The sequence below is a fragment of the Hoplias malabaricus genome, chromosome 13, assembly GCF_029633855.1.
Source record: "Hoplias malabaricus isolate fHopMal1 chromosome 13, fHopMal1.hap1, whole genome shotgun sequence".
Classification (NCBI taxonomy): domain Eukaryota; kingdom Metazoa; phylum Chordata; class Actinopteri; order Characiformes; family Erythrinidae; genus Hoplias; species Hoplias malabaricus.
In genome coordinates, this window is record NC_089812.1 from 20,613,563 (window position 1) to 20,634,650 (window position 21,088).

The window sequence follows — 21,088 nt, forward strand, 5'->3', positions numbered from 1 at the left end:
GTGGGTCATGTCATTTAATTGTGAAACCCATCTTTCCTAGTCCAGAAACAGAAAATGTAGGAAATCTGACATAGTATCTGTTTTCACAAATTTGTTAAAAAGTTCACATGTCCAAATGAGCATGAAATGTATTAGTCCATGGGTGTACTACATCATAGGCCCGAAATTGGGTCTGTGGGTCATGTCATTTAATTGTGAAACCCATCTTTCCTAGTCCAGAAACAGAAAATATAGAAAATCTGATATAGAATCTGATTTCACAATTTTTTTAAAAGGTTCACATGTCCAAATGAGCATGAAATGTATTGGTCCTTGGGTGTACTACATCATAGGCCCGAAATTGGGTCTGTGGGTCATGTCGTTTAATTGTGAAACCCATTTTTCCTAGTCCAGAAACAGAAAATATAGAAAATCTGACATAGAATCTGTTTTCACAAATTTGTTAAAAAGTTCACATGTCCAAATGAGCATGAAATGTATTAGTCCATGGGTGTACTACATCATAGGCCCAAAATTGGGTCTGTGGGTCATGTCATTTAATTGTGAAACCCATCTTTCCTAGTCCAGAAACAGAAAATATAGAAAAAATCTGATATAGAATCTGATTTCACAATTTTTTTAAAAAGTTCACATGTCCAAATGAGTATGAAATGTATTGGTCCTTGGGTGTACTACATCATAGGCCCGAAATTGGGTCTGTGGGTCATGTCGTTTAATTGTGAAACCCATTTTTCCTGGTCCAGAAACAGAAAATATAGAAAATCTGACATAGAATCTGTTTTCACAAATTTGTTACAATGTTTACATACAACACATAGGGAAGCTGATGTTCAATCAGCTTTCAAAAGTGTGTTACAGGGTTTACGTATTTAAATGCTGATATTTAAATGCCTCATACCCAAGACTTTTATTTTGAAAAGAAGTTGCGTCGCTAAAGCGCTTCTCCGCCAAAAAGAAATTATCTGTAATTCACATAATATTTTCACAGCAGTAAAAACATTGAACGCCAGTGTGTGTGAATAAGTTCACAATATGTAGTAATTGCACTGAAAGTCATTTCAGTACATTTTGTTTTTGTTTTTTAATAACCAGGATATTCGTGGGTGAATGTCTGGCGAATATCGAACGCTGAGCCAACTTTATTGCGGTGTGTCACCGCGGGTTTCCTCCCACGCTCCAAAAACACACGTTGGTAGGTGGATTGGTGATTCAAAATAAAAAAGTGTCCGTGTGTGTGTGTGTGTGTCGCCCTGTCCGGGTAGGCTACAGACCCACCGCGACACTGAACTGGATAAGCGGTTACAGACAATGAATGAATTAATAATTTACAAAAAATAAGAAAATTATGCAAGAAAAAATCAGTAAATGTGTTAAAATATGACATTTTGTCTAAATTTCTGTTTATTGACCAGTGGTCATCCCAGAAAACATTGGGCAAATGCTAAGCACATGCTAATAGACACCCCCCCCCCACACACACACACAAATTATTTTTAATTAGAATATATCATAACATTACATAGTATACAACTAGTATTTTTATACTAATAATAATCATTATTATTATGAAATGTATTAATATGTTTTCCTCAACGTTCAGAAGAATATATTATTACTTTAAATGTAGCCTCGTAAAGTTTTTTTGCATAAATATAACATTTTGATATAGTTTTTAATTTTATAATCGGCAGTGATTCTGAAAAAACGTTTGTCTTGAACTTTTATTTTGAAGACTGGCGCCACTGTCTGCGTTTTGCGAGGTAAACAAGTGAAGTGTTGGAACAAATGCAAAATTTAAAAAATGTTGCTTTGTTATTTTGCTATTTTGCCTTTTAGATTGTTTTAAAGGTATTTTCCTTCACTGGGCTTTAACAGAGTACTTAATACGGCCACGGTAGCCTCGGTCCTCTCTAACGCCCGCGGAAACAGAGGCAGTTCTAGCGGCTCGGGTTAGCCTCGCCTTACAGCGTGGGTTTCTTTAGCAGAGGGTTTTGTTCATTAACGTTACTTTCTCATTTTCATTTTGATCAGGTCAGCATGTCTAGTTATCATTGGTCAGCCATTATGTAAAACAATTGTACAAAATAAATTTTCAAAAGCACAGGAGAAGACACTAAAAAGGGTAACGTTAACGTGTTTTGAGCTTTGAAAATAGTCGCTTACCTCTGTCCAAATCTTCCACAATTTTGGCAGTTGATGCCTAAAGCCCTGTTCGGACGGGATTAGTTTTATCTGTGGGACGTGGAGTAAAGTGATTATTACCGGAGTATCTCAGTAGTTTTAATCTCGTCTGAATAGTCGAGATAACCCGAAGTGCGCGCTCCCGTTGCAGCAAAAATTCTTGAGCTTTTTATGCTACCTTCTGTAAAACGAGCAGTAAAAATAACGCCAGGTTTTTAACCCCCAACAGTAGCTCTGCTGTGTCTGATCCACAGCAATGCGTAAATCAAGTTTCCGCTCCCATTTCTGTTATTTTGACAGATATTTCTTATCCCAGCTCCCCACGTTAAACTAATCCCGTCCGAGTAGGGTTTAAGCAAATACTGCTGATACCAAACCACATATTCACAGAAGGCACCATGGAGATTGACCAGAGAAAAGGGATACTTTTTTAAGTTATAGGCTACTCATAGCAGAGACAATTCCTCTAAGTCTTTCTCCAAAACCTACTGTTATATAGACAGTCCTGAGATCATTGTAAATGTTTTATGAACACTGCTTCTATCAGAGGATTAATATATTTCCAATAATCTGCAGTTTAAGGAATTCTCATTAGTTTTTACCAGACAATATTATCTCTGTCCTTCCTCAGATCCTCAGAGAAGCGAACATGACTCGGCATGGGAAGAACTGCACTGCAGGGGCAGTGTACACTTACCATGAGAAGAAGAAGGACACAGGTTTGCTGACACTGATTTTTATTGTTCAGATCAACTGCAGAACAATGTAAAGCCTGACTGATACATTAAAAGTCACATTTCTGTTCATCCAATCGTCACACTGTTGCAGCCACTTTGAACACACTTAGCTCACCAGATGAAGTAGCATATCGACCACAAGGCAACTTGTACGACTTGGACCTCTCAAGGACCGCAAAACAACACTCTAACACTGGTCTTTAATACTATAATAACTATCTAGCAACACCACACCAGAGCAACTACCTGGAAAACCACTACCTGTCCAAAAACATCTAGCTGTAATACTATAATAAATACCTAGCAAAGGCATTCCTACTACCTGGAATAACACAGCAAACAAATAGAAACATAATAGTATCTAATATAATGCTGCAAAACTACTTAACAACTATTTAGAATACCACATAAACCACATAGAAACAAAACAGCATATGGAGGTTTATGTAATGCTGAAATTACTACATATCTACACCATAGCAACTACCTGGAATATTGTGGAGGCACCACATTTTAGTCAAGAATTTCACCCTTTTAATAATTAAAGGCACTGTACACAATCTCAGTCCAATACACAGCCTTGGCTCTGCATACGGGAACAGACCGTGTGATTCAGACTGACAAACATAACCCAAAACCGAGCTTCTTAAGATGCTTCTTAAGAAGTGGTGTGTTTGCACAAAAGTCATATACAACATCTTTAAATAAGCTTTGTCAAGTTAGCTGTTGTCTCATGGGCACTTCTTTTTTTTCCCTTTAAGCTGCTTCTGGATACGGCACTCAGAGAGTGCGGCTGGGGAAAGATGCTATTAAAGATTTCGACTGCTGTTGCCTTTCTTTACAGCCATGCAGAGATCCTGTTCTGACGTGGGTGGATTAGACACTTATACAGTCTATAAGAACTGTGCACATCTGTAAACTTCAAGGATAGCAATGAAACAACATTTTATTTTTTAAATTACTGTAGAGATATTTACGTACATAAATACAGGCATCACAGTGTCCAAACAAAATTTAGTCAATAATTCTGTTGTAGAACTGTACTATGACTACCGTCATTATTAGCAACAGCATTTCAAAATAGCAGTTTATAATATATTTATCTGAAATTGTATTAACTGCTTTATATTAAACTTAAAAATAACTTTTATTCATTTAACAGGTGAACAGTTATATAACTTCCCTCAGACAGAGACTCATACAAACAAAATTTAAAGCAATGAGAGAGAGAGAGCAGGGTCTGATTGTGTTCTATGAAAAGCTGTCACAATAAAGATTCTTGTATGGTAGAGTTATCTGAAATGTGTGCAACCTATTGTTTTTGCAGTGAAGATGGGTACCTCTATGAAAGAGAAGCCATACTGGAGTATATCCTCCATCAGAAAACTGAAATTGCCAAGAAGATGAAGGTCTGTGGAGGCTTTATAACCTGTATATGTGTAAGATATAATATGTCCCCCCTAAACAATGTTATTCGTTCTAAGTCTTTCTGTCATGTTTGTACACACTCAGGCCTATGAGAAGCAGAAACAGGCCTTAAAGAGTGAAAGCCAGCTTGAGTCTTGCTCAGAGGAGAGAGAGAAAGTTGAGAAGTTCAAGAAGAGGGAGGGCAGCATTGTGTCCAAGCCCATCAACCCCTTCATTTCAGGTACAGAGTTCAGTTTTCTTTGGCTAATATAACAAACCCATGCATATTGTTGCTTTAGGGCAAATATACATTTTTCTGCAATAGTAGGAGACAGGAGACAGAAAAACCCTAAGAATTTTAGTGAATGTTACTTTAAATATATTTTATGCCATTCAACCTTTGGCAATTCATATGTGTCCCTTTTTTGTGACGTTTTTAAAATGACAATAATAAAAAAATACAACAAAATTACACACAGACTGCTTTGAACTCACATTTCTATTTATCTCAGTATTGTCTGATAATAGCAATGTGATTGACTTAAAACAACATTAATAGGTGAACACACACACATATGCACACACACAGGAGCCAGTTAAACTCCTTATTCCAGATCTTAAGTTTAGTAGGTTGTTTGTACCAAAGACATTGAACTAATCTTTATTTCCTTACTGTCGTTAAAGGTCGATCTAAAGAGACACCATCACCAAATGACTCCGTGAGCTCATCCTTAAGTTCCTCCAGCTCGGCTTCAGCTATGAGCGAGTCTGTGGCCTCATCTTCCTCCCTCTCCTCCTCCTCCTCATCTCTCCCCAGCTTCTGGATCCCCAGCCTGACTCCTGAGGCTAAACCAACCCTCCTGAAGAAACCTGTGAGTCCTAAACTTTGGAAATCACTCTGTTTTAATGGCCTTTTTTAGGGTTTCCTTTGTACTGGACATTACACTGTTAATGCAATTTTACTGTAGTTGTGATACACTTTGCTTATAATAAACTATATAAAAATCATGGAAGCACCACATTTTAATATAAACGAAGTGTATCTCAGCTACAGTATAATTGCATTAATGGTGTAATGTCCAGTACAAAACATATTGCAATATCAGTATTACAACAGAATGTGTATAATTACAGAATGAATGTATTTTACAGCTCTATTATTATGCAATGCTTTGTCAGCTTTTGCTTTAAAAGTGACGTGTCCTACCCAGTTTTATTTTGGCCAGTGAGAGTGACATCTGTTTGCTCCTATCGATATTACTGCTCTGCCCCATCTGCCCTTAACCCTTTGTTCTTGGTCATGGTGCCCTCTGACACTCTTATCATTCTCTTTGCTATCACTGTTTGTATGGGGATGGCATTTAGAAATCGATATAAAAGATAAGGACCTGTGGGTGCTTGTATAAAATGCCTAAAACCTAATCTTCATATCTTTTTTGTTTGCTTAAAGGATACATTTACCTCCACTAACGCTGCATAGTATTGAACTTCTCTAAGAAATGCAAGTATGAAAAGTCAAAAAGTTGCGGTCTGAAACTCAGCTCAGGTTCTTCCAGTGACTCTGAGCAGTGTAGCAAAGTCAAATGTAAACTTAAATACACACATTCACTGATAGCCCTCTAATTTCTCTGTCTGATTAACATAGGAGTGACACCTTGGGATAATTGGTAATATGAAAGTGAAATGTCACATTTTTTCCTCAGTCCAAAACAGTGCTGTGTCCAATGTCAGGCCGATCTCTGAAGATGAGTGATCTGATTACTGTGCGCTTTACTCCACTGGACCCAAGCCTGGACAGAGTGGCCCTCCTCACGCGCCAAGTAAGTGGATCACAGCGTAGAGAGATATAATTCTCTTTTCCTCTTGCCCCTTGTATATTCCTCATAAATAAATAAAATTATAAATAAAACACTACTAAATAAAGTCTATTATAGATACAGTGCTGTAACAGACCAAAAAGCATATTGATTAAATGTTAGAGTCAAATAGTTTAATTAATCAGTTATTTTATGCTTAAAAGGTAAACGCACTCTGCTCCTGAAACTTCTGGTGCTCCGTGTCTTATTTATGTTCTCCTTCGCATCTCGCGTGCGCAGAGAATTGTGGGTAACTCAGGGCCATGAAGAATACTTCTGTTACGTCCTCCAAATCGCTCCGACTGTAGGTTGCTTTTCTCGGCTGTACACAAAGGGTCCTTCACATTTGAACAGCCTTCTGTGTCGTAGAGGCTCATAAACGTAGCCGAGCTTGGCCTCAGCTTAGGCTTTGGTGCACGGCTTGTGTGTGTCTCCTTATGAAGCATAACTCCTGCTTTTCTTTCAGGACAGATACGTGTGTGCAGTGACCAAAGACACGCTGGGGAACTCGGTGCCCTGTGCAGTGCTCAGACCCTCGTAAGTTTCTGAAGAAATATGGTGTGTTTTCATCAGCAGGTAGAGTTGTCTAAATCTATACTGAAGTACAAGGAAAGCTTATTTGGGTAAAATAATAATTCAAGTAAATGCAACAGTACAAACCATCAAAATGGGATGTAATTACTTAAATAATTTTACCCACTCTGTTTCTCTCTCTCGCTCACGCTCAGTGGAGCTGTGGTCACTCTGGAGTGTGTGGAGAAGCTAATACGGAAGGACATGATTGACCCAGTGTCAGGAGAAAAACTGAGAGAGAAAGATATCATAGTACTCAATAGGGTGAGTTTGTGTTTGTATGGGTTTTGTTTTAGTTGGGGATCCTAGAGGCAACACACTGCACAAGTTTGCAGTGAATTGTATTGTTGTATTCCTATCCCTGATTGAGTGAGTTTTTTGAATGTGTGGTGTGTTCTCTTTACAGCTGTCACTAGTGGGATTTGCACTTGCCAAAGTTTTGCAAATTATGAAAATGTGCATTAAAAACCTGAATGGAAAAAGGTCAAAATTTGCAAAGAGATTTACGCTTGGACAAGTTAAAAAAAGTTAGAATATCGCTACAGTGCAAAAGGACATTTTTTTTTTCAAATAAACGATGATGTTTCAGCTGGTTTATAAACACTGCGCATGCAGCACAGTGCCCCCCAGAGCCCCAGACTGACCCTGCGACCACAGGCTTTTAACAGACTCCTCATTCTTACCCCCGCCCCACCCCAAACTCTTCTTCCTCTTCTCTCCTCTTTGCACTTTACTGCTCTGTTCCCTCACCAGCGCCTGAGCGCCTTATTTTAGAACATGTGTGGAATATTGTAGACACAGAGCAGCACTGAGCAAAAGTCAGAGACAACACAGCATTTTACTTTCCTCTCAAAACATTAAGAACAACCTCCACACACAGAAACCACACAGAAACCCCACAAATAAATATTAAATCAAGCTTTTTGATATAAAGTGTGTTATTGATATAAGCGACCCACTCCGATTCCTCCCTCTCCCTCGTTTCCATGCTCTGATCACGGAGCCAATGTCAGCTGGAGTTTATTCACAAAAGTGCAGTGGATGGAAACATGACTTATTTCGCATTTTTTCTTCTGATATTTCTTTACTGTTTTGGATGGAAAGCCAGCTACTATCAGCTACTTTTTAATTCATTATTGTAAAATGGATTTTGATAGTTGAGGAATTGTGACTCTGTTCATTAGTCTGAGATAAGGAATTCAGCTCTCACCACCCACTTTATTCTCATTTTCCTCTGTCTCTGTCAGGGTGGGACTGGATTTGCTGCCTCTGGAGTGGACCTTTGCGCTAAAGAGGCCAGGCCGGTCATGCAGGCCTGAGTGGACCGAGGTGAAGAGTGGACTGGGGTTTTAAAGCTGTATGTAGTATTATTTGACCATGCTTTCATATTCTTGTGTCTTTAGTATTTTTGTTGTAATTAGAGACATAGAGAAGTGATTGTTGTTCATAATGTTTTTATTTGATGGCAGACAACACTTTCTGAAAAGTTGATAGAATACAAACTGCACATCCATATTAATGTATATTTTTCTTATTTGTTAAGATAAAATGCAAAGAGGCATCTTGTCTATTTTTTTGTAAAATAAACCTTTAATTTACAAGCTCCTATAAATTTACTCTCATTCATATTCTTTTCCATCCATTTGCAACAGAAAGATTAATCTCTAAAAGTCCAAAACAAACAAAAAAAAATGTTCAAACAGAGTTAGATTTTTCTGAAAAAAACAAACAAACAAAAAAAAAAAAACGCACGTCAAGTTTTAAAAAACAAACACGCACATAATTAACGATGTCCTTCACACCAAGTCCGAAACTGACGGACTACGTAGAACCTGTTCTATCTTCTGCGTTTTATGGATGTGTTAAAATCAGACAAACCAATCAGAGCACTGTTGTCATTTTTACAGCCCAAACGAATGAGCAGGAAGATGGTGGCTGAACAGCAAAGTTTAAAGAACAAGCAACACACTGACTTTATAAAATTCAGTGGTGCAGAAATAATAATATTTTGTACTGAGAGGAGCAACACGCAGAAGCAGAGCCTCAAACACCTCCATGGAGCCTCAGAAACATTTCTGAACTCCCATGTTGTTCTGGAGACTGGTGGGTGCAGTGTTTAAAGTAAAGAAATAATCGCTCCAACTCAACTCTTCTTCCTCTTCCAGCGTCTTTCTCGTGAATTCAAATCTGAGACCAAAAAAAAGTCGGACTTGGTGTGAAGGTTCCATTGAAAATTGCATCTGTTTTTTACGTGTGGGAAAAAAAATCTTACTTGTGTGAATAGGCCTTTATGGTGTCAAAGTTCATCATGATCCTTCAGTAACAGAGTCCCATAATCTGTTAAAGTGCTTATCTTAATCACTTCTATTTTGTCCATGATCTCGCTGGTGGAGAGGCGACCGTCCTGAGAACAAGAGCATGGACAGAAGAGAGAGGGTTGGCAGGTGCAGAGGGAAAAGAACAGTTAAATTAGTGCAACAGTTCATTCAGTTCAAAATCACAGATACACAAAGAGGTGCATTACAGTGTGTTGGACATCCAGAGAAAATACTGGTGAAAGCAGAGAGAAATTCAAAGGTATTCACTTTTTTACCCTGAGCCACATTACTCACCCCCCACCCCCCAAACTTAAACAAACTTGTCTATGTTCAACTACCACACCATACAGTACTGTGTATATAAACATAGCACAAAAAGTAAGGAAATATGTGTTTGTAGATTATTACTTTGTTGCAACAGTGCTTCTTGGCAATGAAGCTTATACCGTTGGAGCCTGTTAATTTCCCTTTTCGTTGCACCCATGAAAAATTTGCCAAATCCTCTCTGCCAACACCAATCAGCTTATTCTGTGTTATGATGTGGGGCGGCATCTCCCTCACTGGAGAAACGAGGCTTGTCATCATTAGAGGCTTCTCAATGCAGAGAGATAGAGATGAAATTCTACAACCAGTTGCAGTTCCATATCTCTACCGTCTGGGACCGGACTCTGTCCACACAGCAGTGTGTGACCAGGCTGGTGACCAGTGTGAGGAGGTGGTGGAGGCTGTTGTGGCTGTGTATGGTTCTTCCACACACTACGGAGGCTCCTGTTTGTTAAATGAATAAATTGTTAAATTACCAATATGTTCTTGTTTTTTCAAACTTCACCACACACCAAATGTGTCAATGGCAGAATAATCTGTTTGTTATTGGCAGAGAGGATTTGGCAAATTTGAGGGTATCCACATTAAAACCGAATGAAGGGTTTAGGAGTTTCAGCCCCTTAACATGTGCCACCCTGTTTTTAAAGGGACCAAATTTAATTGGACAATTGACTAAAAGGCTACTTCATGAGCAGATGTGGGCAATTTCTTCGTTATGTCATTCTCAATTAAGCAGATAAAAGGCCTGGAGTTGATATGAGGTGTGGTGCCTGCATTTGGAAGATTTTGCTGTGAAGAAAACAGTCAAAAGAGCTCTCCATCCAGGTGAAACAAGCCGCCCTTAAGCTGTAAAAACAGAAAAAACCCATCCGAGAAATTGCTATAAAATCTACAGTTTGGTAGACAAAGATAAAAAGCACTGATGAACTCATCAATGCAAAAAGACCTGGACGCACATGGAAGACAAGTGGTGGATCATGGCAGAATAATTTCCATGGTGAAGAGAAACCCCTTCACAACAGATAACCAAGTGAAAAACCATCTATAGGACGCAGGCATATCAATATCCAAATCAACCATAAAGAGAAGAGTGCATGAAAGGAAATACAGAGGGTTCACTGCATGGTGCAAGCATCAAGAATTAAAAGGCTAGACTGGACTTTACTAAAAAAAAATATCTAAAAAAGCCAGCACAGTTCTGGAAGAACATTCTTTGGACTGATGAAACCATGATCAACCTCTGCCAGAATGATGGAAAGGAAACAGTATGGCGAAGGCGTGGTACAGCTCATGATCCAAAGCATACCACATCTGTAAAACACAGCGGAGGCAGTGTGATGACTTGGGCATGCATGGCTGCCAGTGGTACTGGGTCTCTAGTGTTTATTGATGATGTGACACAGGACAGAATCAGCCGGATAAATTCTGAGGTATTCAGAGACGCACTCAAATCCAGCCAAATGCAGCCAAACCAATGACCCAAAACATACAGCCAAAGCAACCTAGGAGTTTATTAAAGCAAAGGAGTGGAATATTCTTGCATGGCCAAGTCAGCCACCTGATCTCAACCCAATTGAGCATGCATTTCACTTGTTAAAGACTAAACTTCAGACAAAAAGGTCCACAAACAAACAGCAATTGAAAACCGCTGTAGTAAAGGCCCGGCAGAGCATTAAAAAGGAGGAAACTCAGCATCTGGTGATGTCCATGAGTTCAAGACTTCAGGAAGTCATTGCCAACAAAGGGTTTTCAACCAAGCATTAGAAATGAACATTTTATTTACAATTATTTGATTTGTCCAATTACTTTTGAGCCCATGAAATGAAGGGATTGTGTTTAAAAATGCTTTAGTTCATCACATTTCTATGCAATCATGTTCAACCCACCGAATTAAACTAGATCAAAATTCATTGTGGTAATGTACAGAACCAAAATTAGAAAAATGTTGTCTCTGTCCAAATATTTGTAGACCTAACTGTCGGCTCGTTGTGTAGGTAGATGTAATGAAATAAGTTAATGGCGATTGCATCGATTCTGATGGACCTGTTTGTCTAAAACTATGACCGCAGAGCAATATATTAGCCACTAAATCTACAAATGTCACGTGTACTGTATGTTTCTAATAAAATAGACTATAAATATTAATACAAGGTAAATGTGGCTAATAAAACATGATTTCACTGATTAAAGATAAAGGCAAGAATTTAAAAAACAAGACTTTTATTTTGGATTCACAGAGAAACGTGTTGCTAGTAAACACTCTCAGTACTGTCTGCCTCGTCCTGAGCACTTAATCCCTACTTTCCTTCAGAAACATTTCCTCCCTATTTAACCCTTTCCTGCAAGTGGTGACCACAGGTGATGTCCAGGCAGCTGCATTGTGTTTGTAACAGTCAGTTCAGGCCCCCGGGGGGTATTCCTCAAAGCAGGACTTCTCAGTTTAGCCAGATAAACTCAAAGTCAAGCCTGTCAAATAGGAACAGAACTGAGGGTGATTCCTATCAGACAGTCCTCAGTTTTGGCCTTAAGTTATTTGGCACCGCGACCCAGAAATGGATTAAGCAGCAAAGATGATGATGATGACGGTAGCTGGCTAACTGATAAATCCTGCTTTGTATAATACACCCCTGCCCCTTCTTCCCTTTGCTTTCTTCAGTGCTTAAGTTTTTGTGCATCAGTAAATCAGTAATCATACATTAAGCTACCACGCAGCAGGAGTGGAGTGTTAAAAGATCAGACTGACCAAGGTTTTCCACTAGTCTCATGTGTGGTTGACATGTTTATACTTTGCTCCTTCAACTTGGCTCTGGAGATGCACAGCTGATGTTGCTAAAAGGACTGAAAGCCAACATCCAGGCACATCTTAAGCCTTTGTTTGTGCAGTGGAGTCTTCACAGAGCTGGGTCTGTTCTGCTTCATTCTCAGTATGCGGCAAGGTCTTTCACAATACTTGGAGATCTACCACCCTGCAGAGTTTAGCTCCAACTCCAGTCAAACACACCTGATCTAGGTAAGGAAGGCCTTCATGGGCAGTTGAATATTGGAGCGTGGTGTGTTGGATCTGAAACCTTCAGGGTGGTAGATCCCCAGGACCAGGAACAAGCAGCACTGTTCTAGTCAGATTCATCTTCCCAGGTAACCACACTAGGTATACACATGGCTCAGCCATAAGGTTACCCTGTATGTGTAATGCATCTCAGAGTGAGTGTACTGGTCTAGTCTTTATGATCCAATCCTAACAGTTTCCCTACAAGCGTTTGGACATAATTACTGAAGTTATGAATACACAAAAACATTTCATTTTACTGTACATCTGCAATTCCAGATTTAACCCAGATTCTTTTATTCCTACTTAGCAACAGTAACCTTTTGGGAATACTGCAGAATCTGAGAAAGCATGTATAAATCTGTGTCAACCACACTTGAACCTCATTTAAAAAAAAAAAAAAAGATGAAATGTAATTGCCGTAATAAATACCATCTCATTTCAGTTGAAGCACCCTCACAATCCTAACCCTGACTGTTACTCCCTCACCCTGACTGTTAATACATCCCCTGAATGATTCCACCCCTTTTATTGATGTAAAATATCTAACAGTCATTTCTTTATTGCAATTCCCCCCAATTCCCAACTTGCTTGAAAAGTTGTTGACCTATATGAGAACCCCTGTCTCCCTCTAGTCTAGCATGACTGCATCAAAGCTCGTCGTGTTTCTTGGTGAGATCTTCTCCGTAATTGGTGGCCTGGCTCCCGACAAACATGTTCCAGTTATCCAGAATCTCCTTCTTGGTCATTTTCTCATCCTGATTTAACAGTTACATTGGGAAAAGTGAAGATCCAATGGGATTTATGGATGTTTATTAGCAAAGAGTGGGGAAAAGGGGGCAGGGAAAGAGGGAAGAAAAGGAAGATTGATTTAATTGATTGATAATTACAACATGCATAGTTCAATTACATTATGTCAGGCTTGAATTACTTTCTTTAATGTTGAGCAGCAAGTCTACTTACATTATTCTTATCTGTCTCATGAATGAGATGTTTGGCCTCGTTGTCAGCATGATCAACATCTCCAGGTAGGATCCACTGGGCAATTTCTGCAGCATCAAGGAAACCATCCTAGGAAGACAAAATCATGGGCTTGTAAATAATCTGGAAACCACACACAGATCAACAAAAGTTGTTTGAGTGATTACACAAGGTCCAAACGTTTGGCCGTTGTATACCCCCTACGTTTCTTCTGTAATGAAGGCATCAGTCTGAGGTTTGTCCTCCCCTTTGCTGCAGTTTCAGAGAAGGTTTTGGATCTAGATACTGGAAGAATTCTGTGTTCACAAGTGCATTTGGGAGGTCAGGTGCTGATGTTGGCTGATTCATTCTGGATCACAAACACAACTCCAACTCATCCCAAAGGTATTGAATGGAGATTTATGGCTCCAAAGAACAGTTTCACTGCTCTACAGCTTAATGCTAGGAGGCTTTACACCCCTCTAGACCACGGCCGACCATAGGCTCATACGATCATTTCCAAGTTTACTGACCATGCTTTTCTTTGGAGATTATATCTGTAACCACCTTTATATAGATGAATTCATTAATGATAAAGGAATGTACAAATATTTAGACAAAGTGTAAGATGTTTTTTGAAAGCCCCCCAAAAAGTAGCGGTTCAAACCTTGTTAATATCCCTGATCTCAGAGAACTGGTTTATTTCTGTCCTGACCCAGTCCGGCTCATCCTCTCCTGCCTCAGGGGTGTACATGTCCCCTACAAACCACAGAAACAAAGGCTTTACATACATGTGGATCATACTATTTCAAGAGAAGTAGTGATGCAAACTTTTACTTGATTCAAGTATAAAATCATTTTAATAAATATTAAAAAAACAATTCCAAATCAAATACAACTGAGAAATTGATCATGAAAATGTGCTGATTTAATTTAATTTTACTACATGTGGTCATTTAAATGAATTAATTTCAATGTGTCCAAAATATATTAACATGATTTTAATCTGTTTAACTTACCTATGTACTCATCCAGGTTTATCTTGCCATCACCGTTCTTGTCAATATCCTCCATTGTTTCCTGTTGAGCGAAGAAGACAAATGATCATTGCTCTCTATTTAAAGTAATATCTCTTTAAAATTGAATGTCATTCTCTAATACCATGCAATAACGTGTCTTTATAATACATGGAATTATTTCTCCATTTCCTGCTCTGTCTTCATCTCACCTGTACCACAATGTCCTTCATGTACTTGGAATCTTCTGGGTGGAGGAAGGCAGTGAACTCTTCCCTGCTGGCGATCCCATCTCCATCTTTATCGGCTGCTTTGAAGCGCCTCTCGTCTCGCGTGAGCATTTTCATGTAGGTCTCCTTGTTCTCGAGATCGCTAAAGTCATCATCTGGGACAAAGACAAGCTTAATATAAGCAAAACATACTGGAATACAGTTATAGAAAATACCTATTCGAATTAGGGTCCCTGAGTCCCTACACTGTTTATTATAAGATTTTTTTAAACATATTTGAATGCATTTCCCACTCATATTTTTTTCCGTATGTACTTGGACTCTCCTGCATCATATTACCTTACTTACTACAGCTATTTAAACATGGCTACCGCCATGTGGGGCACTCACTTTCTGGATTGTAAGCTGGTTAGGGACCACAAAGCTACTTGTTTCTTCATTTCATTTCATCTGAACTTTATAGAAATTAAATGTAAAATAAGAAACACTGTTTGCTACTTCATGCTGCTAGAAATTTCCAATCGTAAACAATTTTGTTGAGTGGTTTTTGCCACTGTATGATTTACTATCACATGGACGAAAGTATGTTGCATAGCACAAACAAAGCATGTTTCTAAAGGAACTGCTCCCATCTAATTACCCAGGTAAAAGCCATAAGTGGTGTTCTTGTACTCGGTCCAGGCAATCTTGCCATCCTTGTTCTGGTCATAATCCTTCCAGTGCTTGTCCACATTCTCCTCGATGTACCTCCGCTGTCTGTGTTTGATCCAGTGGTGTAGCTCCGCGTGATCAATGAAGCCATCCTTATTTGTGTCGATACGATCCACTATCTTCCTGCACATTACAAATTCATAGACATGCACTTCAAAATACCGAACATCCACAAAATATAACCCTCCAGTTATACGATGTGTACACGTACAACATCGCAGTCCAATTAAAAACATGTATCACCATTAATGTGGATTTTCGATCACAGCAGCTGTCCTTCACATGATTTTTCCCTTCTATAAAGTTGCTATTTTGGGAGAAACATGGGTTTTAAATTGTCAGTGACAATATACTAATATTAAAAAATGGGGTATCTTTCTTTTTTATGCACAATAGAGCAAAATATTGAAAAACATGCCAGAAAAAACAAAATAGTGCATGGAAAGTTAAAAGTTGTGGTACTAGGCGTTTTCCCACTTCAGTCTGACTTAAGTTAGATACGTAATGTGAAATTTTCGATATATAAATTGGGGAAAAAATTATTTTTAAACGTATTTGTAGGATGCTGTAAAAAAATTGTTAGATGCTGAATGATGAACAAAGCTACGGAGTGTTATGGTGTGGCTGAGGAAGCTGCAGATACCAAGGATTTTAATAACTTGAAGCTACAGTATCACATTTGAGAAAATAAATATCTATAAATAATTAATTATAGTATTATGTAGTAACTGTTGGTGTTTTAGAAGCTCTTAAGGGTTGCAGAATCAAATCAGAGAAAAGTATCATAACCTGGGCTCCCAAACATGCAGATAATTTTCTGTATTTTTATAGTGACATAAGACATTCATTACAAATTTCTGGTACGTCTTTTACTTGGTGAGAAAAAAAAAATATGGACTCAAGATTTTACAATTAAACCTTAATAAAAAGGGTTACACTGTAGCTGTCAAATGAACATTTATGGCATTCTTGTGCTTTGATCATAGTTTTATTCATATCACAGAGGATAAAGTAGTGTTCAGAGTCTTGTCCAAGGACTTTTACTGGTGTAGCATGGCATTCCTACCCAAGCTGGTATTTGAACCCTAACCTATGAAGGGAAAATAATGATATTCACTTAGTTACACCACCATGCAGAAAGGTGTTCTGAGTTATTGTGTGGTTGTGTACCCGAGTCTGGCCTTGCTCTCCTCTGGACTGAGCTGGTCAAAGGTTTTGGCCTCTTCTTTGCCTAGAAAAGCCTCATGGTCGTACTGGAAGCCTTGAGCATCATCGTGGACATGGTCACTCAGGTCACGATGATGATGCACACGTTTCTCCTGAGGAGGTACAGCTAACGTGACCCCCACGATGAGAGAGAGCAAAAGCAGCTGCATTTCCTGTAGCAAATAGAGAAGTAAAAATGGATGCATATTATGGGATTTGATTTATCCATTTATATACCTCTAGTGGTTAAAATTTGGCCACAGTTTTTTCTTCATTCCACAATGTGTATATAAGTATTTTTGGTCCACTTATAAATAGATGAAAATGATTGTTCACATTAAAAAAAACCTGGAATGAGAACTACATGTTACAAATGAGACACATATTACAAAAACGTGGAAGTCAAAAAGTGTTCAGTTTTCCTCCTGAGACGTTAATTTCTTTGAAGGCAGTTCTCTGTAAATGCATCAGTGGCCAGTAACACTGCTTTAGCACTGATTTATCAGCGTTGTCTCTGAACAGGAATTGAATTAATCATTTCAGTTAGCATTAAACACAACTATACTTGCATTATTTTAAACAAAGTATATGTTGTTTTTGGATCAAGCAAATTAACAAATTAAGCGTTTTTGTAAGCCACTGAGTGAGTTACATCCATGCTTCACAGTGGACGCCCATACTTAAACAAAAGTTTTCACACAGACACAGATAGCAATTAAACTGATCATATACACAGTCCGCAGTCATTTATCTATATACAAGCAGCTTAATGCACATTTTAATATTTAAAAAGGCATGAAACATCTTACCAAAGTTCCTGAGTCCCTACTTTCCAGAGGTCGGGGGTTTGTGCGTCGAGTTGGCACTCTGCCTCTTTAAATTGCACGTAATGGGAAGGCGGTTCAAATTTTACTGCGTCACAGCAGATACTTAAGATTGACGTAATCATTGACCAATCAGTGTGAGTCAATGGGCGGTACTATTGTAAATCAGGATTGTGATTGGCTGTGAAGCGCCACGTTGACACGGGAACGCGCCTCGGAGCGCCCCAGGCGCGTCCACGCGGCGAGAAGTGATGTACGACTCCGGCTTTTCTGGAGTCGACTCTAAATCTTGACTCCATTCTTATGATAATTCTCTTGGTATAACGTGGAGGGCAGTTAAAAGAACAACAGAGTCGACTCCAAGTTTTTCGACTCGCAGAGTCGTTGGCCAAGATTCGCCCTCGGCCCATAGGCGCAATTGATTTGAAGAATCAACTCTTTCTGTGTCGACTCCCCATCACTATTTGCGAATAGCTCGCTGTTTTATTAGAAATGACTTTTAAAAAAGCTGACACGTATAAAGACTTTTAGCAGTAGTTTTCTTACAGAAAGCCCAACCATACCGTCAATAAATATGGAAATAGCCTCAGACTCTTTTACAGTGCCATGTTGTTGTCAAGAAGTGCGAAAAACCCAGACAGAGGTGGACAGAACTAGTAAGTTAGTAATATTGCACCTGCTGCAGCGCAAAGTTCTTATACAGCAAGTTAGTCCACATAAGGTGTGATCAAATAATATTGAAAATAAGTTACAATTATTGTACAAATGTTTGTTCAACTTGGCACACAATTGGCATAATCTATAAAGAAAAGCATGAAATTAAAAGTGACACCCTAGAGCAGCTGTTCATGAGCCTAATGTCGCTCATTGCAAAATGTAGGCAAGATGAATATAAAACACACCAGCATAGGTCTGTGAATCCATGCAATTGTGTTCTCTACGGGAACTTCATCCAGTACCTCTGGGATGAGTTGGAATGGTGGTGATCCAGAATGCATCGAGCATCAGTCCTTGAGGCTGAATTTAATGCAGTAGCAGGCAAATAAGGTAGACTTAAAAGCAGTGTCTTATAACCCAGCCTGCACAACTTAGTGGGGCCTTAATGGATTGAACATGGATTGATATGTAGATGAACATACACTCTGGTCGGGTTGGTAGGTGTAGTGAGACCTGGGTGGGTTTGTCCATATCAGATAAATTTGTGTATTTCAGTAACTGTCTGTATATGGGGTCAATAGTGGGTATGTTTTAATTTAAAGAGAAGTTGTGTTTTCAGTGTACAGTCCAGACAGACCCTAAACTGAACCTGGTCCCATCAGAGGATCTATATGTGAGGCCAGCACTTAACCGATGGACAACTTGCTGATACCAGCTGGGCTGCTAATATGAGCCTCAAATAGTGTTGGCTGGGATATAAGTAGTAAAACAGTACAATTAAAATCCAGATACATCTATGAATGTATGTTTGAACACATTGCATGCAAAATGTACTAAGGTGTGGTAGAGCTTTAGCTAATTTTAATGGTGGGGTATTATGTATTGAAGTATAATGACTGTGAAATGTGAGCCCTTGTAAAAAAAATTTATAGTTTCTGAAGCCCTTGAAAACCTTTCAATAGATTTTACCATACGTTTTATCCAAATTTGATTATGTTTCTGGACTGTAACTAGTGATGCTTATGTTATTTAGGGGCTTCACCACTTGGGGGCAAAGTAGGCTCCTTCAAAACAAAATCCTCTAGAAACTCTAGCTCTGATGTTATGTCCATGTATTTATTTATTTTTTTTCTGCCAGAGCTGCTGAAATTTTTCTCGTTTTCTCCAGACCTGTTCCTCACACTCCTAACACTTTCAGGTGTGAAGCTGAGACCTGTTTTATTTTTCCTCAGGGCCGTTTCCCAAAGAGCTTACAACTTAACAAGCACAATAATACTCAGTATTATTATCCTAGCGTTTATGCTAATGACAACCGACGCCAACTTCTTAAAGGGGAATTAAAAAACTTATTATAAACATTTCAACTTTATTAAATGATTAAAATTATAACAAAATCAGATTTTGAAGTGGCATGTTTCAGAATGCTCTTTTCTATAGAAAACAGCTCATGATTCTTTACAGTGTTAGTGACAGTAACCAGAAGTCGGAAGGGTTGAATAGCAAACTCACAGAAAGTTAGCTACCATAATCCATTTTTACATCTATATTATTATTATTATTATTATTATTATTTATTATTATTATTATTATTTTTAATTAGCATTACATCTAAAACTCAGAACACAAACACAGGTCTGTTCTCCACATAAACACCTTGTATAATATACACAGGAAAGCAGTGACCAATAGAATGGAAATGTCTGGGGCAATCGCATGAGGTTAGGGTTATCATGCTCAATGCTTTGTGCTGGCTAGAGTGTATAAAGCCCCTGGGACTGGCCTGTAGAGCAAGACGAACTGTTATCTGGAGAGATGGAGGTCCAGCCAATACTATTTGGGTTAAGTTGGAGTGGTGTTTGTGATCCAGAGTTAATAAAAACAACATCAGGCCCTGACCTCACTCATATTTATGCAGCTGAATGCCACCAGTGTCTGTGGCACTGCTGCAAGAGTGGGAGCAATCTCTCTATTAGCCTAACTGTAAATAATCTTACGTGTAATTCTTACACTTGCCAATGTTTTTGCTTGGCTAAACTCTCACTTTGTTTTGATCCTTTAGATGTCACTGTGTAGAATCTCAGTTTATTTTTTTATACTGTTTTCATTCTCCATTTCTTTTTTCTGCTCACATTTCTCTCTAAACCTCTGTCTCTTCATCACTCTCAAACTTTTACTCTTACATCTGCTCTTCTTCCTCTTTGCCTCCGTCATCTCTCTATCACTTTCTCTAACATTCTCTCTCACATCTCTTTCCAGTTCTCTCTCTCTCTCTCTCTCTCTCTCTCTCTCTGACGCTCTCTCTGACTCTTTTTCCCCTCTTACTTTGCCTGAGGCTGTGTGTCTAGTTGCATGGAGCAATTGAAGGTGACAGGGCCAGAGAGGGAGGAGAGATAGCGCGAGGGATGGAGCGAGGGAGGACGTGCCACTCTGTAGCCCGGGGGCACACAACAGCAAAGAGAGAGGGAGGGAGGGAGATGGCAGGAAAGACAAAATAAAGGAGAGGAAGAGTGTGCGGGACCAAAAAAAAATAGATGACAGAATGAAGGAAACATTGTTTGTGGTCTAACAAATAATTTATAATTAGTGCTGTGAATGTAAAAACAAGGCTCTTACGACTGGGGAACTGTGCATTTTTGAACAAGGCCTGTATAGCTATTGGTGTGTGTGTGTGTGTGTGTGTGTGTGTGTGTGTATGTGTGTGTATGTATGTGTGTGTGTGTTGTATATTATAGTAATGTGTAGTGTGTGTGTGTGTGTGTGTGTGTGTGCATACTCATACACATATGCACACTGCTTTTTTTTTTGTTTGTTTGTTTTTTTTTTTTTTATAAAGGACTTGATGTTAAGTTGTCCCGGCATTGTTGCTATGGTGACCTCTCTTCCCCCTCCCCTCCAGCAGAGAGAGAGAGAGGGTGACAGGGATGAACTAACAAGACACTGAAAAACTGTGGCCTAAAGCAGTGCAAATTTAAAGCAGCACGCACACTCTCGCGTAGGGCCAGCACACTCGTAACCTTTTGTACAAGCAAAGAGCAGCACACC

The 21,088-nt window shown here is 38.9% G+C and overlaps 2 protein-coding genes across 6 annotated transcripts; one reads left to right on the forward strand and one right to left on the reverse strand.

Annotated features, from left to right (window-relative positions):
- The first annotated feature begins 1,694 nt into the window (after nucleotides 1-1,694).
- On the forward strand, nucleotides 1,695-8,890 carry nosip (nitric oxide synthase interacting protein). Of its 4 annotated transcripts, none has more exons than XM_066642004.1 (10): nucleotides 1,695-1,760; nucleotides 2,813-2,900; nucleotides 3,680-3,785; nucleotides 4,246-4,327; nucleotides 4,431-4,566; nucleotides 5,010-5,197; nucleotides 6,029-6,145; nucleotides 6,648-6,718; nucleotides 6,910-7,018; nucleotides 8,002-8,890. In XM_066642004.1, exons 2-10 carry the CDS (start codon nucleotides 2,831-2,833, stop codon nucleotides 8,071-8,073), a joined length of 951 nt encoding a protein of 316 aa, XP_066498101.1. In that variant the 5' UTR covers nucleotides 1,695-1,760; nucleotides 2,813-2,830; the 3' UTR covers nucleotides 8,074-8,890. The 4 variants fall into 4 exon arrangements, with proteins under 4 accessions (XP_066498101.1, XP_066498100.1, XP_066498103.1 ...); XM_066642003.1 differs by lacking the exon at nucleotides 1,695-1,760 and adding an exon at nucleotides 1,832-1,968; XM_066642006.1 differs by lacking the exon at nucleotides 1,695-1,760 and adding an exon at nucleotides 1,912-2,031.
- Nucleotides 8,891-9,026: 136 nt separating this feature from the next.
- On the reverse strand, nucleotides 9,027-17,433 carry rcn3 (reticulocalbin 3, EF-hand calcium binding domain). Of its 2 annotated transcripts, none has more exons than XM_066642007.1 (8): nucleotides 17,375-17,433; nucleotides 16,530-16,738; nucleotides 15,289-15,482; nucleotides 14,631-14,803; nucleotides 14,422-14,482; nucleotides 14,070-14,161; nucleotides 13,406-13,513; nucleotides 9,027-9,158 (listed from the first exon to the last, which is right to left on the reverse strand). In XM_066642007.1, exons 2-8 carry the CDS (start codon nucleotides 16,733-16,735, stop codon nucleotides 9,051-9,053), a joined length of 942 nt encoding a protein of 313 aa, XP_066498104.1. In that variant the 5' UTR covers nucleotides 16,736-16,738; nucleotides 17,375-17,433; the 3' UTR covers nucleotides 9,027-9,050. The 2 variants fall into 2 exon arrangements, with proteins under 2 accessions (XP_066498104.1, XP_066498105.1); XM_066642008.1 differs by lacking the exon at nucleotides 9,027-9,158 and adding an exon at nucleotides 11,509-13,200.
- Nucleotides 17,434-21,088: the final 3,655 nt, after the last annotated feature.